The 16,823-nt window shown below is 44.6% G+C and overlaps 1 protein-coding gene across 11 annotated transcripts in view; it reads left to right on the forward strand.

Annotated features, from left to right (window-relative positions):
• Positions 1–16,823, forward strand: part of ASCC2 (activating signal cointegrator 1 complex subunit 2) — a 48,299-nt gene that overhangs the window by 6,413 nt on the left and 25,063 nt on the right. For all 11 annotated transcript variants that reach the window (XM_073313084.1, XM_073313073.1, XM_073313079.1 and 8 more), the window contains 6 exons: positions 2,205–2,334; positions 5,594–5,661; positions 6,896–7,006; positions 11,595–11,707; positions 13,404–13,478; positions 15,706–15,813. In XM_073313084.1, coding sequence (XP_073169185.1) covers positions 2,205–2,334; positions 5,594–5,661; positions 6,896–7,006; positions 11,595–11,707; positions 13,404–13,478; positions 15,706–15,813 — 605 coding nt within the window. The remainder of the gene's footprint in view (positions 1–2,204; positions 2,335–5,593; positions 5,662–6,895; positions 7,007–11,594; positions 11,708–13,403; positions 13,479–15,705; positions 15,814–16,823) is intronic.

Genomic DNA, 16,823 nt, shown 5'->3' on the forward strand with positions numbered 1-16,823 from the left:
CAGGTTTTAATAATTACTGACCTGAAATCCTCCTTGGTTTATGTCAGGGTTCCCTCCCCTCCCCCCTGATTCTGAACTCTGGGGTACTGATGTGGGGACCTGCATGAAAGACCCCCTAAGCTTATATTTTACCAGCTTAGGTTAAAACTTCCCCAAGGCACAAATTCCTTTCCTTGTCCTTGGACGGTATTGCTGCCACCACCAAGTGATTTATACAAAAATTCAGGGAGGGGTCACTTGGAATCCCTGTCCCTCCAAAATATTCCCCCAAGCCCCTTCACCGCCTTTCCTGGGGAGGCTTGAGAATAATATACCAATCAATTGGTTAGCAATATGAGCACAGACCAAACCCTTTGTCTTTAGGACACTGAAAATCAATCAGGTTCTTAAAAAAAGAACTTTATAAAGAAAAAGTAAAAGAATTACACCTGCAAAATCAGGATGGAAGGTAACTTTACAGGATAAATAAAAGGATTTAAAACACAGAGGATTCCCCTCTGGCTCAGCTTCACAGTTACAAAACAGGAATGACACTACCTTTTTAGCATAGGGAAAATTTACAAGCTAAAACAAAAGATAGCCTAATGCATTTCCTTGCCTACTTACAATTTCCGTAATTTTAGATGGATCATTCCAGGTATATTTTCAGGAAATATTGTACCTGCTTGGTCACTCCCTCCATACAGAGAGGGAACAAACAAAGAGAGCCACAAACAAATTCTCACCCCAGATTTGAAAGTATCTTCATTCCTCATTGGTCCTTCTGGTCAGGTGCCAACTAGGTTATTTGAGCTTCTTAACCCCTTACAGGTAAAGCGATTCAGTATAGCTGCCAAGGAGGGATTTTATGCTACCCTTTTCTTTATATTTATGACCGTTTATGCGTTGTCATGATGGTCAATTTCAGTCTGTTTTGAGAAAAGATCTCAGTGTGAGTGTTGGAGGAGTGGGAAGAGAACAGGTGAAAGAAGTGCTGTATCCTGTAGTTAACATCAATAAAAGTACTCCATACTTCTGCAGAGCCTTTCATCTGAGAAGGAATACTGTACAGACATTAATCAATTAAACCTCACAGCTCCAATGAGGTAGCTAAGTATTTGGGTAAATTGAAGTCAATGGTTTGCCTGTTGCCACACAGCAAATTAGTGAGAGTGCTAGAAATAGAACCCAGCAATCCTAACTCCCTGACCAGGGTATTAACTGGGAGAACACATGCTTTGGATGGATAATGTTTGCCATCATAAGCAAATCTTTCTTTTATTAGTCATTGCTTCCACTATTATTCTTTAAATTGCATACTTTCTCCATTTCAGAAGCAAAGAGAATTTTAGTTTGAAGACCTTTGTCATTTAGAATTTTAAAAACATTTCCAGCCTAACATGTTAGTTACATGAGTTACATCTGGAAGATGGAGTTGGTGTAGGGGTTTGGCGCACAGAGATGTAAATCAGGAGTCCTGGGTTCTGTTCCTATCTGTGCCACTGATGAAGTGATTTTAGGCAAGGAACTTAATTCCTCAGTGCCTTGGCTTCCAAATCTGTAAAATGCTTGCCTACCTCCCGGGGTGGTAGTCTTGATATCTTTGAGGTGCTTGGGTTAAAGATGTTCGACAATGCATAGGTATTACTGTAAATGCTTTAATCCTTGCAGAGTTAGGGTTACCATACATCTGGACATTTTTTCTTTTTTGATCCTCCACCCTCTGTCTGAGTGGATTTTTCAAATAAGAGGCAACGTCTGGATTTTTGTGACCTAACTAGCTGATGTTGCATCTCAGAAAGAGCTGTCTCCATTCCATGATTGGTCGCTGCAGCTGATTGGTTACTTCCTTGCAGCCACAGCTGCTGGATCCTGCCCACCCAGGCCCCAGCTCCCAGCCTTGGGGTGGGGGAGAGGCTGGGAGGTGCTGCATCCTGGGCCCATGCCAGTTACCCTGCCACGGTGATAGGGAGTGACACTGCCCCCCACCTCGAGAGTGAGGCTACAGGAAACCCCTGAAGCATCCCCCTCTTCCAGTACACACACACCCCTCCAGCATCCCCCAGATACCCCCTCCTCCCAACTCCACCTCCCACATTGTCTTCTTTTTGGGAACCTGAAATATGGTAACCCTATGCAGAGTAGAATATGGATTCTCTTTCAAGTTGTTAGAAGTTTATTTTGTCTTTTTTTTTTTTTAATCTGGTTTCTCTTGTTTTTAATAGGAACACTTCATCACACCTTCTGTTTTTGGAGAAATTCTTTACAATAACTTCCTGTTTGACATCCCTAAGATTCTGGATCTGTGTGTGCTCTTTGGGAAAGGAAATGGCTCCCTGCTTCAGAAGATGATTGGTTAGTCAAAGCTGGGGACAGCTTGTTGCTTGAGGCTTTCTAGTTGTTCTCTGAAAGGCAGGCATTGAAGGGGGTGGGATTGCTACTGAGTGAAGCAACCTCAGAACAAACTCTTCCTTCTAAAATAAGAAATTGGGATTTCTGAATAAGACAAGTTTTCTTTTACTTTCTTGTGAACCATCTTTATTTATGGGTGATGTGGAGAGGGGATTACACTTTGCTGTTTGGGAGAGCTAGGTTTGTTTCATAGTCCCTCTTGCTTCCTAGGGTAGATCTGCTACAGGGTCTCTTTATTGCTCAACAGTAACTCCTCTGGCTAGTTAAAATGCAGCTCTGAGACTGTAAAGGGACTCTGTGCTTCCACAAGGAACATGGACGATCCTGGGGGTGAGGAGAAAGTCCAGAAAGCCTTATTCTTTGCAGGATGAGGGAAGGGGGAGCAGTCTGACTGCTAAGATTGGTCCTTTTGCTCCTGTAGCTGGCAGCTAGACAAAACACACAATGTAATTGTTCTGTGACTACAGAGAACTTGAACTGGAAAAACAGAACTTGATTTTCATAGAGTCCCTGTTAGTTGCAAAGTATCTCAAAGCACTTTACCCACTGAATTCATCACTGCTCTGCCTGTGTCTGTGTCAGCAAACACAGCAGCAATTATACGTTTAGCAACAGCTCAGCCTTGGACATTAGAACCTGTTTTATGGTCAGAGGACGAGTTGGTCTGGACACTGCATTTATCCCTATTCTTTTCATAAGGGGCCATCTGCGATCCTTAACTTCCACCTGAGCAGGGCTGGTGGAGCACGTAGTTTTGGATACAATAAGATCTAGAATCCTTCATCTAAAATTCAAACCCAGACTGTTCTGAAGTTTGAATAATTTAACTTTTTTCCTTCCTTTGAAAGATGGCTATTATTGGATTTTTCATTCAATCCAAGCTAAAATGGGAAGTATGAGAAATCTTCTGACACAGGCTGTTCAAACAAGATTTTTGCCAAATTTCCAGGCCTCAGCACTTTGACTTTTGAATGCTGATCTTTCTCCTCTTTTTTTTTGTTTTTCTTTTTCTTTTTTCTTTCCAGGGTCTCTTGACATAAGCTCACTCTACTGTGCCCCAAATGCAGGAGACACCCCCCCAAAAAGGCCCTTTAGAGGAGTTATCAAAATGTTCTTTTTTCTTTTCTTTTTTTTTAAGTCTATGTTTCAAAAACCTAGTCTAAATAGTACATGCAATTACTGTGATTGTGTGTGCAACAGCAGTAATTGTGCACACAGATGTCCTGTGACATGTCTACCTGGCTGTTTGTGTATGCAATCATGGTGTCTGCATGTGCAATTCAGGTGTGCAAATGCATAAAATCAGATTTTTCCTGTCCTTATTCTTCTCTGTGAAACATTTTTCACAGGTCTTACACACATGTGTAAACTCTGCAAGAGGTTTGTCCTTGTGGTGGAACCATGGTAATCTGTACAGCATGTCTGGTAATTCATGGAAAAAGGGCAATCAATGTCTCTCCACTGCTCAGTTAAGATTTACAGCACTCTGCTATTCTGCAGAATATTTTGAAAAGATAATGAGAGCAATACCTAGTCTTATGTTATTAAGATAAGGCCTTGTTACCTTTAAAAAATATGCTACAGAACATTTGCTGGCATACATGGAATTAGCAATTAAAACTCAACTACAGCTGTCAAATAAAGGAACTAGGAGCATTTAGTGATATTATTTACTGACTCAACCAACCGTGCAGTGCTTGAATCATCTAGCGTCTTGGACAATGTGTTCTAATGAACATTCTCATTACCAGCCCTCCAAAGGCTCTTAAGCAAAATAAGATGTGATGGGATAAGAGGGAAGGTCCTCTCATGGATTGGTTAAAAGATAGGAAACAAAGGGTAAGAATCTATGGTTAGTTTTCAGAATGGAGAGTGGTAAATAGTGGTGTCCCCCAGGGGTCTGTACTGGGCCCAGTCCTATTTAACATATTCATAAATGATCTGGAAAAAGGGGTAAGTAGTGAGGTGGGAAAATTTGCAGATGATACAAAACTGCTCAAGATAGTTAAGTCCCAGGCAGATTGCGAAGAGCTACAAAAGGATCTTTCAAAACTGGGTGACTGGGCAACAAAATGGCAGATGAAATTCACTTTCGATAAATATAAAGCAATGCACATTGAAAAACATAATCCCAACTATACATACAAAATGATGGAGTCTAAATTAGCTGTTACCACTCAAGAAAGAGATCTTGGAGTCATTGTGGATAGTTCTCTGAAAACATCCACTCAATGTGCAGAGGCAGTCAAAAAAGTGAACAGAATATTGGGAATCATTAAGAAAAAGCATAGAAAATAAGACCGAAAATATCATATTGCCGCTATATAAATCCATGCTATGCCCACATCTTGAATAGTGTGTGCAGATGTGGTCGCCCCATTTCAAAAAAGATATAATGGAATTGGAAAAGGTACAGAAAAGGGCAACAAAAATGACTAGGGGTATAGAACAGCTTCCATATGAGGAGAGATTAATAAGGCTGGGACTTTTCAGCTTGGAAAAGAGACAGCTAAGGGGGAATATGATAGAGATCTATAAAATCATGACTGGTGTGGAGAAAATAAATAGGGAAGTATTATTTACTTCTTCTCATAACACAAGAATTAGGGGTCACCAAATGAAATTAATAGGCAGCAGCTTTAAAACAGACAAAAGGAAGTATTTTTTTCTCACAATGCCCAGTCAGTCTGTGGAACTCCTTGCCAGAAGATGTTGTGAAAGCCAAGATTATAACAGGGTTAAAAAAAGAACTAGATAAGTTACTGGAGATAAGTCCATCAATGGTTATTAGCCAGGATGGGCAGGGATGGTGTCCCGAGCCTCTTTGCCAAAAGCTGGGAACGGGCGACAGAGGGTGGATCACTCAATGATTACCTGTTCTGTTCATTCCCTGTGGGGCACCTAGCACTGGCCACTGTTGAAAGACAAGATACTGGGCTGGATGGACCTTTGGCCTGATCCAATATGGCCATTCTTACGTTCTCCAGCTGTACTGAACTGTTAGGAGATGGTCAGCTATATAGGAACAAGCACTGTACTTGTGGTGGGTATAGGTCAATAGTTCCACCCTGGGTGGTTACAAGTCTTATTTTTAGAGAAGATGCTGTGGATAGTACATAAGGACGTTGCTTGGTGTGAGGCTGCTTGTTGGGCTGAACGTTTGAATTAATCTGGAATGGATTTTTTCCTCCTCTTCTTTCAGAAAACATCTTCACTCAGCAATCAAGTTACTTCAGGGACTTGAATGAGACGGTGCCCACAATCCTACAGGTACTGCCTCTTTATCTGGCTTGGGGTGGTTTTCTGAGCCTCCAGGGGAGGCTCTGACACAGTCCCAGGAGGCATAGTTGCAGGCTGGAAGAATTGTTTGTGTTTCTTTGTAATTGATCCCCTGAATTATACCAGCCGATGTTAGATGGCTTTTATCTACAATGGTTTACTCACAGCTAACCCCCTCACATCCTACCTGTTTATGACACTATCCTTGCTGCGAATCCTTGGGACTTCCTGTGCTAGATAGTTCATATAGGAAGTGCCCATTTCCCCCTGCCCAAGTACAAGAGACTGAGACATTTACACTTGTGATCACACCCAGTAAGCTCACAGGAGAGAATGAAAATATCTTTGGGACCAAGATACATAAATTGCTCCTATACAGATATTAGCCAGGTCCAATGTTCTGAGCTTTCGTTGCTCTGAGCAATAAGAATTTCCCCACACTGACGTGGCTATGCTCGTATTTAATTTGAATATGAATCAAGGTACCTTGGCATCATTGCAATGGGAAAATTTGTGTTTTAGTCCTCAAACAAATAAATTTTAAAAAGTAATTTTGTCGAGACAGCTGGGATGGGTTTCTGTTCTCTCTGGTGTCTCCATCTCTATCACGCTTCGGATGTACTAAACTCAGCGGTCCAGGAGCACTTGTGTGAGAGATGGTGTCACATGTAAAAGTGCTCTGTGATGCCAGATTATCCATTCAAAACAGTTATTTGAAGGGCAGTGAAGATTCTGCCCATTGTATGTGGTGTATGTCTTGAAGCAATTACTTTGGGTTTACAGAGCTCTGCTTTGCATACTGTGTGTTAGATGTTTTGTTAATTAACACTATCACAGAAAGAGCATCGGGATATTTGCATGCACGCATATACCAGTCCAAAGTCCACTTGGTGATTTAAAGGAAAAGCAGTATAAATCCAAATACTCAACTTCAAAAATGCCTGTGGCCCCTCTGTTCATCTTATAGTCTGCTCTGTTGGAGGGAGGAGGATGGCAAATCTCCAAAGATGCAAATGTAATAGTTGTTTCTTAAGTTCTAGGCTGAGAGAGAAAGATACAGATAAATTTGTCCCTGCTTTCAGGTTAGGCAGCTCTCTATTGTGTGTAAATAGCAATGTCTTTTGTTCAGTTCAGCTGACAGTCATAAAAGGACTGCTGACGAGATAGAACACACTGGGTGCATTTGCCTGTCTGATGTAATAATGGTTTGCTCTTTGTGATCCAGGTGTTCAACAACGTTCTGCAGGAGTGTGGCTTGCAATGTGATGGGGCCTCAGCCAAGCCCCAGAAATTGGAAGAAAGAGTCAAAGTGACTCCTAGTACCATGCCTCTCCAGGTGGAGTTATTGCTGTAACCTTTCCCGCCGTGTACATAGCTTTTTTGCTAAGCTAACCACAGACTGTTAACCCGCATTGAGTCAAATGGTTCCCAGATACTTAGGTCTCATTAAGCATATGGCTCCTAGACATTGTTTCAGTGCTTATCATGTGACGGAGTTCCATATTCTTTGTTCTTCTATTCATTTTGGGTTGCCTTTCCCCCGATAAATTCTGGTATGACCTTTATTTCCTTTCCTTTCCAACCCCTGCTAAGCAGTGTGAAAGGGAATATTACGAAATAAAGCAATATCAAGGATCTGAGTAACTGCAAAATCGCTTTATGATGACGACCTTGCATTAAAATAGCCCCTTCCTTCAAAATTATTAGTTGTATAGCCATGGTGCAGGAAAGGGCCCCATTGGGCTAGGTGCTGTACAAGCGCATATTAAAAGAGTTTATAATCTAACGTAAATCTCCAGACATTTTAACAGTACAAACCATATATAGGATTAGTTTTCAAACTGTGAGGCCCACCCCCCAGTAGGGGCATGATGAGGTTATCGGGGGCACGAGGTAGGTGTGGGGTTGCAGCTGGCTAAGTGTCCGGGAGAGGGGAACAGCAGGGAGAGCACACAGGGAGTCCTGGTAGTGGTGGTGGAGTGCAGGTCTACCCCAGACTCACACCACGCTACCCTGCCCTGGCAGCAGCCACTTCCTCCCCTCTCTGACCACTGGGGACTCCCTGCGTGCTGTGCCCACTGCTACCCAGCCCACAGGGCCCAGATGCCTGGCTGGCCACAGCTCCATGTGTTTTTAAATCCTCTGAAGCCTGTAGGAGCGAGGGACTCTGGACTTGCGGGAGGGAGGGTGAGGAGCCCTGGTTGGATCCATGCCATGGTGTCGTCTGGGGATCATAGAATATCAGGGTTGGAAGGGACCTCAAGAGGTCATCTAGTCCAACCCCCTGCTCAAAGCAGGACCAATCCCCAACTAAATAGTCCCAGCCAGGGCTTTGTCAAGCCTGACCTTAAAAACCTCAAAGGAAGGAGATTCCACCACCTCCCTTGGTAACCCATTCCAGTGCTTCACCACCCTCCTAGTGAGAAAGATTTTCCTAATATCCAACCTAAACCTCCCCCATTGCAACTTGAGACCATTACTCCTTGTTTTGTCATCTGCCACCACTGAGAACAGTCTAGATCCATCCTCTTTGGAATCCCCTTTCAGGTAGTTGAAAGCAGCTATCAAATCCCCACTCACCCTTCTCTTCTGGAGACTAAACAATCCCAGTTCCCTCAGCCTCTCCTCATAAGTCATGTGTTCCAGTCCCCTAATCATTTTTGTTGCCCTCCGCTGGACGCTTTCCAATTTTTCCACATCCTTCTTGTAGTGTGGGGCCCAAAACTGCACACAGTACTGCAGATGAGGCCTTACCAATGTCGAATAGAGGGGAACAATCATGTCACTCGATCTGCTGGCAATGCCCCTACTTATACATCCCAAAATGCTGTTAGCCTTCTTGGCAACAAGGGCACGCTGTTGACTCATATCCAGCTTCTCGTCCACTGTAACCCCTAGGTCCTTTTCTGCAGAACTGCTGCCTAGCCACTCAGTCCCTAGTCTGTAGCAGTGCATGGGATTCTTCCATCCTAAGTGCAGGACTCTGCACTTGTCCTTGTTGAACCTCATCAGATTTCTTTTGGTCTAATCCTCAAATTTGTCTAGGGCCCTCTGTATCCTATCCCTACCCTCCAGCATATCTACCACTCCTCCCAGTTTAATGTCATCTGCAAACTTGCTGAGGGTGCAATCCACGCCAACCTCCAGATCATTAATGAAGCTATTGAACAAAACCGGCCCCAGGACCGACCCTTGGGGCACTCCACTTGATACCGGCTGCCAACTAGACATGGAGCCATTGATCTCTACCCGTTGAGCCCGACGATCTAGCCAGCTTTCTATCCACGTTATAGTCCATTTATTCAGCCCATACTTCTTTAACTTTCTGGCAAGAATACTGTTGGAGACCGTATCAAAGGCTTTGCTCAAGTCAAGGAATAATAAGTCCACTGCTTTGCCCTCATCCACAGAGCCAGTTATCTCGTCATAGAAGGCAATTAGATTAGTCAGGCATGACTTGCCCTTGGTGAATCCGTGCTGACTGTTTCTGATCACTTTCCTCTCCTCTAAGTGCTTCAGAATTGATTCTTTGAGGACCTGCTCTATGATTTTTCCAGGGACTGAGGTGAGGCTGACTGGCCTGTAGTTCCCTGGATCCTCCTCCTTCCCTTTTTTAAAGATGGGCACAACATTAGCCTTTTCCCAGTCATCCGGGACTTCCCCCAATCGCCATCCGTTTTCAAAGATAATGGCCAATGGCTCTGCAATCACATCCGCCAACTCCTTTAGCACTCTCGGATGCAGCGTATCCGGCCCCATGGACTTGTGCTCGTCCAGCTTTTCTAAATAGTCCCGATCCACCTCTTTCTCCACAGAGGGCTGGTCACCTCCTCCCCATGCTGTGCTGCCCAGTGCAGTAGTCTGGGAGCTGACCTTGTTCGTGAAGACAGAGGCAAGAAAAGCATTGAGTACATTAGCTTTTTCCACATCCTCTGTCACTAGGTTGCCTCCCTCATTCAGTAAGGAGCCGACACTTTCCTTCACTTTCTTCTTATTGCTAACATACTTGAAGAAACCCTTCTTGTTACTCTTAACATCTCTTGCTAACTGCAACTCCAGGTGTGATTTGGCCTTCCTGATTTCACTCCTGCAGTGTCCTGCTGACACCTGAGTGGGAGCTGTCTGCTCCCCTCAGTCACTTCCCAGATGGGTGGATGTTGGGGGTGGGGTGGAGTGAGGGCATGTTATGTGACTCCCATGTTGAAGGGGGAGCACAGCAAAAAAGTTTGGGAACCTCTGATGTAGAAGAATCATAGACTTTAAGGTCAGAAGGGACCATTATGACCATCTAGTCTGACCTCCTGCACAACGCAGGCCACGGAATTTCACCCACCAACTCCTGTAACAAACCCCTAACTTATGTCTGAGCTATTGAAGTCCTCAAACTGTGGTTTAAAGACTTCAAGGTGCAGAGAATCCTCCAGCCAGTGACCTGTGCCCTATGCTGCAGAGGAAGGCAAAAAACCCCCATGGCCTCTGCCAATCTGCCCTGGAGGAAAATTCCTTCTTGACCCCAAATATGGCGATCAGCTAAACCCTGAGCATGTGGGCAAGACTCACCAGCCAGACAACCAGGAAAGAATTCTCTGTAGTAACTCAGATCCCACCCCATCTAACATCCCATCACAGGCCATTGGGCATATCTACCACTAGTAGTCGAAGATCAATTAATTGCCAAAATTAGGCTATCCCATCATAACATCTCTTCCATAAACTTATCAAGCTTTGTCTTGAAGCCAGATATGTCGTTTGCCCCCACTGCTTCCCTTGGAAGGCTGTTCCAGAACTTCACTCTTCTCTTGGTTAGAAACCTTCGTCTAATTTCAAGTCTAAACTTCCTGATGGCCAGTTTATATCCATTTGTTGTTGTGTCCACATTGGTACTGAGCTTAAATAATTCTTCTCCCTCCATGGTATTTATCCCTCTGATATATTTAGAGAGAGCAATTATATCTCCCCTCAGGCTTCTTTTGGTTAGGCTAAACAAGCCAAGCTCATTGAGTCTCCTTTCAGAAGACAGGTTTTCCATTCCTCAGATCATCCGAGTAGCCCTTCTCTGTACCTGTTCCAGTTTGAATTCATCTTTCTTAAACATGGGAGACCAGAACTGCACACAATATTCCAAATGAGGTCTCACCAGTGCCTTGTATAACAGTACTAACACCTCCTTATCTCTACTGGACCTTGCCTGATGCATCCCAAGACCGCATTTGCTTTTTTGACGGCCATATCACATTGGCGGCTCATCGTCATCCTGTGATCGACCAGTACTCCGAGGTCCTTCTCCTTCTCTGTTACTTCCACGTAATGCGTCCCCAGTTTATAACAGAAATTCTTGTTATTAATCCCTAAATGCATGACCTGGCACTTTTCACTATTAAATTTCATCCTATTACTATTACTCCAGTTTACAAGGTCATCCAGACCTTCCTGTATGATATCCTGGTCCTTCTCTGTATTGGCAATACCTCCCAATCACTTTGGCTGCCACTGAAAATGGACCATGTCAGCTCCTTACGTTCAAACACTAATGTTGTGCAACCATTTAGGATAGAAGGGGAAGAATTCTGTATCCAGCTGGAGTTCCAGAGGGACTTAAGGAGGTAAATTGCCATTATGCAAAATGGGATTTGGTCAGGGCCCCCCTAATTTAACAAAAGTGCCTTAGAAACTTTAATGAGCATCAATAGTCAGACACTTTCATTATGCCTTCTGAGGGAGAAAAGGGCTAATATAGTTGTTGTCCTAAATTTTTGTAGACTATCTTATTTGTGCTGTGAGCTCAGACTCTCTTCCCACCCTCAAAAGAGCAGCTTTTCCGTGAACTCAGTGCGTTAGCACTAGTCTCAGAATATTAGGCTGCCAGGACAACTTGATGTGACTTTTTCCTCTTTTTGGATAATGAATAGTTCTTTCTCTACCAGGCATTGAAGGATATCGTGCTGTACTTGTGTGACACTTGCACTACCCTTTGGGCCTTTCTTGATGTCTTTCCCCTGGCCTGTCAGACTGTCCAAAAACATGACTTCTGTTACAGGTACGTGTCTAGCTCCTGACAGCTTGGCTTAGGGGAGTATAAATGCCGAGTGTGCTGTTTTGTCCTTTCCCTTTACATTTATCATTAAAAGAATAGGCTGCTCAGTTTATTCTGATGGTAGAGTAGTCTTTTGGAGAATAAAACAGGTCACTACAGGGGTTGCCCAGAGTTTCCCCAATTGAGGAGTACCTTGGCAATTTGCCAGGAGGTTGGCTTGTACCTAATTTCCATAAAATGGACCAGATTGCAGCCACTTCCTCAGTAATATTGCAGTGTGTCCTATAAAGATTTCAGGGTTTAGCATGCCATCGTCATCTGGGTGTAGGCAGCACTGTGTACAGGGATCGGTGGTCTCTGCAGGCTGTCCCTTTAATAAGGATGTGGGCAATCACACGCTAAGTCAGTCGCTTTGGCCACAATTGCCTTGATTGTGGATATTAATGATGATGTAGATTTAAAAATGTGGCTCATTACATTTGGTAAGATAAGAGGTTTTAAGCTCTAAGAAGTGTAGGTTGCTGGAGGGTTATCCCCATTGTATGTCGTCATGCTATTTACAGTAGTCAGATTATTGGACTGTTGGTGAATGTTTAGACTGGCCAAACAGCTGCACTATGGTGATTGGTAACCCAAGGGGAAAAAACAGTTGCTTTTAGTTCTGTTGTTGTTGTCTGAAATACACTAAAATGGCCCTGCCCTCTTTTAAGGGGATAGCTGCATTTTATTAATGCACTGTCTATCTGGACTAATCACTGGTTCTTTTGGGTATGGCAGGTGAATACTGATTTGCATGTGTCCCTTTCTGAGAATCTAAAAGGTTTCTAAATCATCCTCTTGTCACTCTTGCTAATCTTCTGTGTCCTGACCTAGAAGTATGAACTGGTTTCTGCTATGTTGTTAAACTGGTGTCCTTGAGGCATGTTAACATCTTGATATGAGACCAGTTATGAGCAGTGTGTGTGTATCCTCTACACACCATTTTGCAGTCTTAGCCTCTGTACAAAGAACTATAAACCATCAGTTGTAAACCCCTAGCAAATCATGAAGCAAACCCAGTTGTTTCTCGGTGAGGGCAAGTATATCTGCATCCCATGATGCTTTGTCTCTAGGTAAAAATGGTGTGTATGGGCTGTCTAGCTTTCAGAACCAGGTACTAGGCCAAAGTGGTTCCTTTGTTCCTTCCCAAGACCCAAAAGGAGCGTGTGTTCTCTCTCCCTGCAAATGGGACCAAGCATGTCTGCCGTCAAAGCCTCTGTGTCTAGCTCCCCTGATCTCTGCAGTATTGGAAAGAGGAGATCTAACAGAAGTAAGAAGGGAGTTCAGTTTGGGTGCATCAGTCTGTCAACTCTTCATGGGCTGCAGATGTGAGTGCAGAATGCTCTAGAGTAGCTCAGACCATTTGCCTAGTCAGCAGCAGGATGCTTTGAAACCATCTCATTCGGCTGCAGCTGTAGCATAAGTGCTGAACAGATCCAAAGGGAGCTGCTGTTTGCCAGCCTCACATCTATTTAGTTGTATTTCTGGGAATAAGCTATAATGAAACAAAGGTCAGAGCAGGAACTGAGGATCAGCGCTGGAACTGCTAGTAATGAGAGACTGGAGATATCGATATCAAGATTCCCATTTGATATGTTTTTTAATGAAGTGTTCTAAAAACATCTGTTGACAGTTCTTGTTTTATTACGTGTTTTTGCAGACTGGCTTCATTTTATGAACTCGCGTTTCCTGAGCTGGAATCTGCAATTAAGAGGAGGACATGTGAGGATAAGAGGTAAAAAGTGCAGAGAAGATTTGCTCATTCTTTTCAGAGAGAACCACCCCTACACTAAATTAAAACACTATTTCCCCTTCCACATCCATCTCCTTAGTCTCTCTCTGCCTTTCTTGGCTTCTTCTCAAGAGTCCTGAAGAAGAAGCTTTTCTGACTTCAAAAAAAGCCTCTTTCCCATCTGGTGGGATTTTTAATTAAATCCTTCCCTCCTTTCTAGGGAGAGGCTCGGCATAGTGCACTATCCCAAAGTAGTTGCATCCTAAATCTGTAATAAAGTGCAAGCATGTAAAAGAGCCGGTATACTTCCATTCATAGATTTGCCCCAATGTGTTTGAAAGCAGAGTTCTTGCTAAGGTGGTTTAAATACCATTTGCTTAGCTAGTGAGAACCAAGCGTAACAGTGCTTAAAAAATGTTTATAGAGCAACTTTGTTTAGAATATGTATTCAAACAGATTGTGAAATGGTTCTGTCTGCTCCTTGCAGCAGAGACAGACTGTGGGCTTGTTTACATGAACAGTTAGATCAGGGTCTCAAACTTTTATATGGCTGACCCCTTTCACACAGGAAGTCTCTGAGTATGACCCCCCCTTATAAATTAAAAGCACATTTTTTATATTAACGTTATTATAAATGCTGGAGGCGAAGCAAGGTTTGGGGGTGGAGGCAGACAGCTCGCAACCCCCATGTAATAACCTTGTGACCCTCTGAGGGGTCACGACCCCCAGTTTGAGAACCCCTTAGAGCAGGGTTGGGCAAACTTTTTTGGCCCGAGGACCACATTGGAGTTGCGAAACTGTATGGAGGGCCTGGTAGGGAAGGCTGTGCCTCCCCAAACAGCCTGGCCCCCGTCCCTTATCTGCCCCCTGACTGCCCCCCTCAGAACTCCTGACCCATCCACCCTCCCCCTCCCCCCCCCGGCTCCCTGTCCCCTCACTGCCCCGACCCCTATCCACACCCCTGCCCCTAACCACCTCCAGGGACCTCACCCTCTATCCAGCCCCCCCGCTCCCTGTCCCCTGACTGCCCCGACCCCATCCACACCCCCACACCCTGACAGCCCCCCCCCCCTGTCCCCTGACACCCCCCCCAAACCTCCGCCCCATCCAACTGCCCCCCAGGATCCCCTGCCCCTTATCCAACCCCTCCGCTCTCCACCCCTTACCATGCTGCGCTGCCCGGCAGGAGCTCTCAGCCCCACCGCCCAGCTGGAGTCTGCCACGCTGCCTGGCAGGAGCTCTCAGCCCCACCGCCCAGCTGGAGTCAGCCACGCTGCCTGGCAGGAGCGATGGGCCAGAGTGTTGGTGGTGCAGCGAGCTGAGGCTGCGGGGGAGGGAGGACAGCAGGGGAGCGGCCGGGGGCTTGGCTCCCTGGCTGGGAGCTCAAGGGCCGGGCAGGACGGTCCCAGGGGCTGTAGTATGCCCACCTCTGCCTTACAGTCTGGCAAATTGGGGTGTGAATCTACCCCATACTAGCCTGCTGGAGTCTGTCTGTGTGAACCCTGCTGATATGTTTAACAATTCATTAGAGTGCTTTGATCTAGTCCAGTTTCAAATTTCAGAGTGCTCGCCGTGTTAGTCTAGAACGAGGAGTTCTTGTGCCACCTTAGAGACTAACCAATTTATTTGGGCATAAGCTTTTGTGGGCTAAAACCCACTTCATCGGATGCATGCAGGGGAAAATAAAGTAGGAAGATATATATACCTAGAGAGCATGAAAAAATGGGTGTTGTGATAGCAACTCTAACGAGACAAATAAATTAATAGCGAAAAGAACGAGGAGTACTTGTGGCACCTTAATTGATAAGTCTTGTTAGAGTTGGTATGGCAACACCCATTGTTCCATGTTCTCTGTGTATATGTATTTTCCACTGCATGCATCCGATGAAGTGGGTTTTAGCGCACAAAAGCTTATGCCTAAATATATTTGTTAGTCTCTGAGGTGCCACGCGCACTCCTCGTTCTTTTTTGAGTTTCAAAGAAGACTAGCTCAAAGTGCTCTAACAGACTGTTAACACATGTCAGCAGGGTGCACAAGGTCAGTTAGAGTGCGGCAGGCTGGTGCGGGGTAGAGTCACACCCCAGCTCACCCTGGTCTAATGGTTCATGTAGACTCAGCTAATGCAGCTTCTCCTCCAAAGGGGGCAGGGCCCAAGCCACAGAGATGGGTTTTTTCTTGTGTTGAGACTAACTCCGTGCTCTCGCACTCTCGCTCTTTCTCTCTCTGAAGCTTACTGGCTGACTTGTGGAGGAGGCTCTCTCATTCCAGGAAGAAGGTGGTGGAAATCTTTCATATTCTCATTAACCAGATCTGCCTCCAGCCCATCTTAGAAAGCAGGTACAGGCACTATGTGGCTGAGACTGCAGGTCTACTGGTAGGGTGCTATCCTTAGGAGTGACCCCGTTACTTAATTGCTCCGTTGAAGAGTCCTGAGATTTCCAGCCTTACTGGTGAATTATTTATGATTTATATTGGGGTAGTGCCCAAAGGCTCCATTGGAATCAGAGCCCTGTTGTGCTGGGTGCTGTACAAAGATCTAGAATGAAACTGTCCCTGATCCAAAGCATTTACAAACTGGGCTTTGTTTTGACCCCTCCAGAGTGGGATAAGGCCATGTCCTAGTGGACATGTTCTTGTTGGCTACAGGATATTTTGTGACTTCTAGGCTAGTGCTTAGATATCATGGGGCTAAGCGCCTTAGCAACACCTGAAACACACAGAAATCCACATGGTGTTGTAGCTCATTGAAAAGAATGTTTTCAAATCTAGATATGGATGCTTTTGCCCTTATTCCATTTTCACCCCAGTGAAAAGCTAGCGTGTAATGGTCCTCATCCCTAGATCTCCAAGTGCTGTACAAAGGGGGGTGAAAAACGAGGAGTACTTGTGGCATCTTAGAGACTAACAAATTTATGTGGGCGTAAGCTTTCGTGGGCTAAAACCCACTTCATCGGATGCATGCAGTGAAAAATACAGTAGGAAGATATATATACACAGAGAACATGAAGCAATGGGTGTTGCCATACCAACTGTAACGAGACTAATCAGTTAAGGTGGGCAATGAGCAGAAGAAAAAAAACTTTTATAGTCATTATCAGGATGGCCCATTTCAAACTAGTTGACAAGAAGGTGTGAGTAACAGTAGGGGGAAAATAGCATGGGGAAATAGTTTTTACTTTGTGTAATGACCCATCCATTCCCAGTCTTTATTCAAGCCTAATTTAACCTTGTCCAGATTGCAAATTAATTCCAGTGCTGCAGTTTCTCGTTGGAGTCTGTTTTGGAAGGTTTTTTTGTTGGAGAATTGCGACTTTCAGGTCTGAAATTGAGTGATCACGGAGGTTGAA

The sequence above is a fragment of the Lepidochelys kempii genome, chromosome 15, assembly GCF_965140265.1.
Source record: "Lepidochelys kempii isolate rLepKem1 chromosome 15, rLepKem1.hap2, whole genome shotgun sequence".
Lineage (NCBI taxonomy): Eukaryota > Metazoa > Chordata > Testudines > Cheloniidae > Lepidochelys > Lepidochelys kempii.